This window comes from Microplitis demolitor, chromosome 5 (genome assembly GCF_026212275.2).
Source record: "Microplitis demolitor isolate Queensland-Clemson2020A chromosome 5, iyMicDemo2.1a, whole genome shotgun sequence".
In the NCBI taxonomy this organism is placed as follows: domain Eukaryota; kingdom Metazoa; phylum Arthropoda; class Insecta; order Hymenoptera; family Braconidae; genus Microplitis; species Microplitis demolitor.
Window position 1 is genome coordinate 17,694,170 of NC_068549.1, and position 9,579 is coordinate 17,703,748.

Consider the following 9,579-nt stretch of genomic DNA (forward strand, 5'->3'; position numbering starts at 1 on the left):
CTCCTCTTCTATAAGGAATTGTAATACTTAACAGAAGTAAGTTCTTACTTTAAAAATAAAACATTTTCTTAGCCTGATACACATCTTCTGGGTTAAAGAAGACAAAGCAATGTTTATTCCAACATTTGTAATTAAGTTTATTTATAATTATTGATATTATTATTATCATTATATTTCAAGTTTCGTTCTCTTGATCACTGTGTGTAGTTGTGTCCTTTGTACGCTTATTAATATCACATAGTTAAGCTGTAAAATAAAATTAAGTTGGCGTCCATAGCAACTGGTTTATTATTTATTCTCCATAATGGTTTTTGAACGCTTCAAAATAACATCAATTTTTAATTTGGAATGGCTCAGAAAAAAATTAAAAAAGTATCAACACTTAATTGATTTGGAAAAGTCATCAAATGATTTAATTAACGACCCTATTGATCATCTTTTATCTGAAAGTAAATATCAAAATATATAAATAAATAGTCTATTATTATTTATTGAGTAACAAATTTTTTTTTAATAATTTTATAGTTACTCAGTCGAGGCTTGGTCCAACACTTAGTAATTCTGGGCCAAGCTAAATCCCGAGTACAATTGAAACTTATAGCTTGTCAGCTTTTAGTTAACAGAATCATACCTCACCAGCGCCTAATAGAATTGGTAAACCACAACAATACTATGTAACGCCATCTTACTCGATGACTCATCAGAATTTATTTAGATTTTACACTGGCTTTACTTGTCTGTTTCTCAGTTTAAAATTTGTATTTAGATTTATTTCTCATGAAGCTATCATCGAATTAACCATGACTTCCAGTTAGGGAGCTACTCTTTCCTGAATACCGAATTTTTTTGCTTGGTAGGCATTCTGAGGCCTGTAGCTTAAGGGGTCAGGAGCTACCCCCAGCCTGTGACAAGGTTCACCCCCACTAGAGAAGGGCGAAATGGACATTGAGGCGGACGAAGAAGAGGCATTCCGACGGGATCCTCCGAGAGGATTGTTTAACAATGTTTAATTGTTTAAAAAAAAGTTGGGTAATTGTGTAGAACCGTGACTCCACCTGTTTATTAGAAGCAAAAATTAAAAAAATAGACTAATAGCTTTAAAACCAATTTCAACCGCAAGCATTTGTCGGCGGATTGAAATTACATTTGCTTAATTAGGTGTTTAATAAGCATCAATCTGGTATAAGTGTATATAAAAGGTGTAAAAATGCTTAAATTTTGGATTTTTCATTGAAATTTTTTAGTTCCGTGCTGCACTGCACTATTTGACATATTTTTCTTTTCATTCTATGTATTGACTCTTAAGTCAACCACCAAAACTTAAAGTATATGCCTGTTGGCCATAATTTGTGTAATTTCGTCCTCAGTACGTTAACGGACTCATCAGTAAGGCTGTGTTAACGCACTCTTGCCTTAAACTACATCTCTTGCTAGTACGCGCCGGAGTAAAACAATGTTGTAGGCTTCAGCCAGACACTATACTAGCGAAAGAAGGCGGATACCGTCCAAACTGCTTCTAACAAAATGTTAGGTGAGCTGTTTTACACCTTAAAAGTATTGAAATAACACACAGAAAAAAAGAAATTCTCGACTGTAGATAAATATTCTTGATTCAAGAAAATTTTTTTGGAGACCTAAATTTTCTCAGATAAAGTAGAAATCTTCTCCGACCAAGACGACTTTTTTTTAACCAAGACAAATTCTCTTGGCTCAAGAAAATCTTGACTTGGTTCCCGAAACCGTTTGTCTTCAAAAATATTTTCTTGACTCAAGATATTTTTTTTTCTTTGCACAAAAATGCTGATTTTCACTATTTCAAGAGTTCAAAAATTATTTGTAACTTTTAGATAGACCTTCCTATTGCCACCGTCCATCTTACGGCTTTACATAAATTATATTATTATTACTAGAAAAAATTTATTTTTGAAAATCTACGTGATTTTGTGTTATTTTTACCAATTTTGTACACATTAGTTATAAGATTCGGATAGATATTCAGTGTTAGAGACATAAACTTATACAGAAAATTTAATCCGCTGTGTAGCTGAACACGTGAAAAAGATTTAATTATAGGTATTTGATGTGCAAGCGCTTGGAACTTTGAAAAATGTGTGGAGCCATACATCTAAACAATAACCAAAATTCGGTTCTACCTACTAGCAAGCGAAATATATTGAAGTGTCCTTCCAATATCAAATAAAAATATTGTGATTAAACCATTAAAAGCCATACTTAATAATGTTTTTTCGTTTACCTTATCCTAGAATACCTATTTGATAATTTACGACTTAGATCGAGTTACAACAAACAAAAAATTCAGAATAGTTTCAAGAAATCAAAAAATTTAATCCTATTCAAGAAGTAAGTAATCAAGCAGCATGTATAAATAATTAATGAAATTTTTAATTTCAGTACAAACTATATAAACAAGAATTTTACCATGGTTAGAGAAAAACTGTACTATGCTATTGAATAATTTTTTGTTGTTCCTCGTATGTGCATCATTTTTCTATTATGGTCAGTGTGGTTCAATAGATGTAGATAAGTTGAGCAGAATATGGCAGAGGCATGGATAGCTTAACTAAAAGAGCACTCGGCGCGTAACCGACATGTGTACATCATTTCCTAGAATCTGCGAGAAATTGAGCTCCGTTGGTACAGTTTGTTTTAAGTTATTTTATAAATAAAATTTTTGGAAAAAAAATTTTTTTCATTACTTTTATTATACTTTATTGATCGATTGTAACGTATAATCATTTTTCATCAATTCTAAATCTCTAACAACCCCGTCAAATGACGAAATAATTTTTTAAAGAAACCGATGCTGTATGATTCTGACGATAGTAAAAAAAGATTACATTAATTTCTTACGTCATTGTAGAGATACCTTGTTCACACACTATTTTTGTACTACGGGCTAAAAAATAGTGATGATAATACTTTTTTCTTTACAATCATGCGTATCCCACCACTCAATAAGAACATCAACCTTGTTAATTAGTATTTTCTCTTAATATTAATGTGCTTTTCATAACATGTTCGTGGAATATAAAAATAACAAACAATTTAATACAAGTCACTTGATCTTGACAGGTCGATAGTAAAGCCCAACGTCTCTGCCTCGTATTCGAGGTGTGCAATTATTTTCATACAAGTCTCATAAAATGGTTTTAGTGTCACGTTTGTACAAAGTATGAATGAATAGATTACTGATCCTTAGCAACGGTAAGTAGGAGTACTAACACTGAGTATGACGTTTTAAGAGCCTGCATAAAATAAAAGAATATTTAATTAATTTACATGTAGAAGATTTACAGTATAATGTCGTGAGGCAAGAGATAAGATCATTTCTACATGTTACCTAAAGCCACACGCTTTTATACATTTTCTGCAATCCTTGCCTCAGAAGTTCAATTTAAAAGCTATTGATGGCGGTGGAGATATGATAAATTCCTGATGCCTACACTATATCGCTTTATTATTTTATCCGAGACTATAATAGAAAACAATATTGCATTATCTATACTCTTATTCCACTAACTTACAGATATTATGTTTGATCTTAGTTATATACGTACTTTAAAGAATAACATTTCTTTTGCCGGTTAATGTGATGATGTATACATGTATGCTCGAGATTACTAATAAGGACTCGTGAAACTTGAGCGTTCTGTCTACCACGTATAAACCTCTGCTAATTTTGTCAACAGTGCAATATAGATGGAATGTTAATTATCAATTAGTGATAATTGTCTCTAAAAATTAAACTTCTGAATCATGGATAGCATAAAATATTGTATGATATTTGTCCAACCAGTGACAAATTTGGCATGGGTCTTTTCTAGAATTAGCCTCTGGTTCTCCTGTGATTCAGCGCAACCTGTCGGCTCATTCCGGAACCGACCCATTCCATAATTTGTTACTCATCCGACTTAAATCATAAATAGTTACAGTCATGCTCCATCAACTCGAATGGATAGTTGACGGAGGAGCAAAAATTTTTTGGAATTTCCAAATTAACGGATGCCCCTTTTTTCTCAAAAGGAATTCTTATATCTACATAAATGATATATAGATAAATATAGATAGAGACATACAAATGGATGGTATCGGGTGGAAGACAGCGTAGCTTGTAATGGGGGTCAAGATTGAGAGGATGTTCCGAGATAATGGAATCCGAATTAATGGAGTTTAACTGTATTTTGTAACCATCAGCATCAGAATTTGAAGTTTTATTGTATAAAGAACTGCTTGAAAAGAGTAAATTAAAAATCGACTGAGTGAATAATTGCCTATGAAAAATCAAGTCTCCATAGGTATTATTCATTAATTTTCGTTGAAATAGAATAAATACAAGTACCTTAACTTTTCGATTATAAATCAAGTTTCTTAGTAAAAGCAGGCTGTCCATATGGACTTTATTGGCATTAAAACTTCAATAATCGATACCGATGTTTTTAAAAAATAATTTTTTATCAATAGATGTCTTACAGAAACAAATGTTTGTAATGACAAAGGAACAACACCAACTGCACGAAGTTCTAATGACCGTAACGACAGTATCATTGGTATTGATACGGTATTACGTATTCCATGCTTGTGTTCATTTTCCCAACCGCACATCCACAAATTGCTCGTCAATGACTCTGCCTTATTTACAATTTCATATTACAATTCAATGTTTATGCTATAAAACTATTTGTTAGAATGAAAAATTTGACACCAGTAAAAAAATTTTCAGATTAAACGCGATTCAATTCAGGGTAATTTAGAATAGATACTTTGTAATATTTAATGATAATTGAAATTTTAATAAATGATGTATTTATGATTTTGTTTAAAAACTCTACTACACGGAGAGAAAATTATGGTAACCGTTCTTAGTACGTTTATGAAATATCATCCCATACCGTTATAGTAATGATTACTTGGGATTATGGGATATAGACCCATACTTTCTGGGAAAAATTCCCATAAGTATGGGAACAATTCCTATCATTATGGTAACAGTTCCCATATCGCATGTGAAAGAATCATGGTAATGATTACCATACTCATAGGAATAGTTCCCAAAATCAAATAGTAACCAATCCTATAACAACATTGTAATGGTTCGTAAGTGTATATGGAAATAAGCCCCATATATTATGGTAACTATTCCTATTTTATTATGGTAAACATAACTATAATATTATGGTAGTGGTTTTACAATATACAAAAAAAAAATTAATATAATTTCTAAATATTATGGGAACCATTCCCATAATATATTGTAACTGTTACCGTAATTTTCTCTCCGTGTAGTAATTTTACACTGAGAAAAAAGTTCATGTTAGTAGTAACTAAAAAGGAATGGAAATGAAAAAATAGCCATTTTCACTAATATTTCTAGTTTCTTGAACTGTATCATAGTCCACAAAATTATTTGAAAGTAGTAGTTTTAAGTAAGCATTTGTTTTGTTGTGGTAACTATTAATATTATTTCTCAGAACTTATACTTCAGGAGAATTATGAATGTTTCAGCAATAGTAAGATTATAATTTCATTAATAAAGCATCATTTAAGTCGTCGATGAATATAATTAATGATTTTTCTTCATTATTTTTTTGTAATAATTATAGCACTTTTTACTAAGTTACTTTCGCTATTGTCATTTTTCATTGAACTATAACACAGTTGAAACAACTATATCATTGTATATTTTACAACTATATATAAGTTATTTGAAGTTTGGATAATAATGGAAGCTCCATTGAACTATGTTTTTCATAGAGTGATTTTTTTTTTTTTTCAAATTTCGAGTGACGGTTTTCATTCGTATTAAAAATTTACGCCGAATTCTTTTACGGTGTACCATATCATTATTATTGACACGATATTAATATTTCCAACTTACTGCTGCGCTCATTTTATTCCCATACCAGCACCAAACAAATAGTTTAAAGAGAAAAACTATGATTGCCAAAATTCTTCTGATTAACAGATAAAGATTTCCATAACTCTGAAAACAGTGGATAGAAAATTTATTTACCCTGAAAAATTTCATTTATTTCAAATTCGACATTCTCACTTTCTGCCAATCTTACTGTCTCTTGATACAATCTATTACTTACTAAAAGTATTTGAAATCCATTCAAACATACTAATATAGTGCTGGTTGTGATTTGGACAACTGCACAAAAACTGAAGCAGTTGTTGACTACATTTAACATATTAATTATTTTCTGATGCTGTGTAACACAGTGTTTAAACCTCCAATCAAAAGTATCTTCGTCATACACATTCTTCTCTTGCACTTCGAACATTACGAACTCCTTTAGTTCGATGTCTTCATTATTATCACTATCAATGAGAGCGTTTGTTATTGCGCTACGCTCAAATAGTTTTGAATTCTGATCTGATGACAGATTAATAGCACGTTTAATTGGATCACTGCGACAATGTCTGCAATTTGCTTTTAATATTTCTAATTGGACAGTCAGATATCTCATTATTACAATGACCATTATATCAACTCCGAAAAGTGAGTAGTTGACAATTAAAATACCATAAGATATTGCGACATACATTAAATGATAATAAGGTGGCTCTGACGCATCAAATGGAACAAAAATACGTACTGGAAATTCTCTGTTTTTAATGTCAGCACTAAAAATTCGTGCTGATGCTAATAGAATAACCATTCCAAAAACTGTGAAAAATTGTCGATTTTCAAAATCCGCTATCTCGGTAATCCATTTCATAATTTCAACATCTGGAATTTTAAGATTTCAATAAATTAGTCATAAACGAACAATTAGCTTTTGTTTAACTCACTGTTTTTCTTCTTAATTATATCAATCGGTTCATAAATATCGTTTATCAGTTTCTTGATGTTTTTATATTCAATGCAACATTTAAACCCCTTCGCTAGTGTTTCGAAACATCCGATCAAAAAACATAAGTTATCTGTAATGAGTGATATCTCATTGATGTTAGCAATTGCATCGGCTGACATAATCAATGTTAATAAAACCAGTATGGTGAGATTGAACAAACGAAAAATTGAATTTAAAAATCTAAAACTTCGAACCGTTGTTTCTGCAGGCCAAATCCCATCGAATCTATTATGCGTTTTAAAATAAAAAAATATGTAAACAAATAAATTCAAATTAACGGACTTTCAAGAAATGTACTCAATTAATGGTATAAATTATTTTTGACCGCATTTAACTTCATAGGGTTTGTTCACCTCAGCATTGTAGCGAGTCTATTGATTGTAAGCTTGTAATGCATAGTGACGAGTTTTTATTTTATAACTGAATGTGAAAATTATTTTTATTTTCCAGTCTCGTATTGTTCTTTAGCTATTGATTTTATAAAGCAAGTTCTCTTCCGAGTTCATCATTTGATATCTTTATTTCTTTATTTTACAATTTTTTTCACGCACACATGACAAGGCATATAATTTAGCTAAACGGTTTTAGGGTAGAAAAATATATTCCGTAGTTTTATGCTTCATACATAAAATTCTAAATTACAGTCTACAAGTTATTATTGAGAAAATATAATTTACGTGAATAAAAAATGAGGTAAATTCATTTATAACGGACTTACATTAGTATTACCTGGCATCGATTCGGCGAAAATTTATTTGAGGGGGTTGAAACAATGTTTTCCTAAAACCACTACTTCATTGTATTTTTGACAGTCGTACAGTTTGCATCAATTCTTCTATAAAGAATTGTAATACTCAACTGGAGTAAGTTCTTACTTTTAAAATAAAACGTTTTTTTAGTTTGACACACATCTTCTGGGTTAAAAATGACAAAGCAATGTTTATTCTTTCATTTGTAATTAAGTTTATTTATAATTATTGATATTATTATTATCATTATATTTCAAGTTTCGTTCTCGTGATCACTGTGTGTAGTAGTGTCCTTTGTACGCTTATTGATATCACATGTTAAGCTGTAAAATAAAATTAAGTTGGCGTCCATAGCAACTGGTTTATTATTTATTCTCCATAATGGTTTTTGAACGCTTCAAAATAACATCTGTTTCAAATTTAGAATGGTTAAAAAAAAAAGTAAAAAAGTATCAACATTTAATTGATTTGAAAAAGTCGTCAAATGATTTAATCAACGACCCTATTGATCATGTTCTAACCGAGGGCAAATATTAAAATATATAAATAAATGCTCTATTATTATTTATTGGGCAAAAAATTTTATTTTTATAATTTTGTAGCTGCTTGATAGAGGCTTGGCCCGATATTTCCTAATTCTGGCGATGGTAGTTGAACTTAGAACCATGGGATGATGAATCTCGCGTGATATCTACGTGGCTGCTACAGCTTGTTGGAGTCGACTACTATTTGATGGTCCATATATATTTGATGTAGTGCTATTTGTAACTAATTGTAAATAACTAATTGTTAAACTATAAGGTACTGGTGAGATGAAATTTATTTTGTAAACAACTCTATCTATAGCTGAGAATTACTAGACATCTATTAGATACTGGTGAGTTACAATTATATTTTTATATAGCTACATCTGTAACTATTAACGACGAAATAACCTTAAGATACTGGTAAGGTGAATTTTATTTTTTATCGAGCTTCATCTGTAACTAATGTTATCTGATGTAATGGCGAGTCAGAATCTCATTCTTGTACAGCACCATCTGTAAATAATAAATATTGTTCACTTCCGAGATATCGGTGAACTAAAAATATTCTTGAAAAAAAATTAGCCAACGATGAGCTAGTCATTAGCTAAATCTGCTAGCTGGTGACGCTGAGCTAGAGGCTGGCTCTAAGCTCATCTTCATTAACCAGGATTCTACTATAACTATAATCAAATCTATATCAAACATCGTTAATTCCCATGAGCTTAAATATTCATCTTGAGTTACCATGCTCGTAATTACAATAAAATCATTTGGTGCTTATGATGTTCACTGGGGTTTGACTCCTATTTGAAAAATAACATCACAATATATATTAGGGTGCTTTGTTTCCGGTGAAATTTTCTTCTTTGCTCATCAAGTAAAATATTGTTCGTCATGCTGAAAAAAAAACTTCTGCCAAGTTTGAACTCTTAATTTAATTCTAAGTAATTCCTCATTTAAAATACACGTAAATTAAATGATTTTTTTTTAACTTTCTAATACTCAGCTGTATTTTATGATATCGAAAATTGTAGAGAACTTAGCGTTCTTTAAAAGTGTCCGTACACGGAAAAAAAATGCAGCTGCAACGTTTTTTTTGTTGCAGTCACAGATCTATTCCTGTTACAACCACAGGAATAATCACACACACACACATGCGCATACACACACGCTTACACACACATGTGAGCACACACATCCATACACACGCGTACACATACATGGGTGCACACACGCGCACATGCACACATGTCTGTTTTCGTACATATGTGTATATGTATATACAGTACACTCTGATTATAAGTTATATTTCTGTCTATACTCTTTCTTATAGGAAAAAATGAAATTGACGTAAGAGTGAGTAAAGCGTCTGATGTAACTTATAACCAGAGTCTACTATATATATTTATATATATGTATAATAAA

The 9,579-nt window shown here is 30.9% G+C and overlaps 1 protein-coding gene across 1 annotated transcript; it reads right to left on the bottom strand.

Annotated features, from left to right (window-relative positions):
- Nucleotides 1-2,682: 2,682 nt before the first annotated feature.
- LOC106693093 (odorant receptor 83a-like) lies at nucleotides 2,683-7,789 on the bottom strand. Its single transcript, XM_053739538.1, has 7 exons — nucleotides 7,754-7,789; nucleotides 7,597-7,658; nucleotides 6,817-7,103; nucleotides 6,114-6,754; nucleotides 5,897-6,001; nucleotides 4,492-4,650; nucleotides 2,683-3,266 (listed from the first exon to the last, which is right to left on the bottom strand). Exons 1-7 carry the CDS (start codon nucleotides 7,787-7,789, stop codon nucleotides 3,207-3,209), a joined length of 1,350 nt encoding a protein of 449 aa, XP_053595513.1. The 3' UTR covers nucleotides 2,683-3,206.
- Between the last annotated feature and the right edge of the window lie 1,790 nt (nucleotides 7,790-9,579).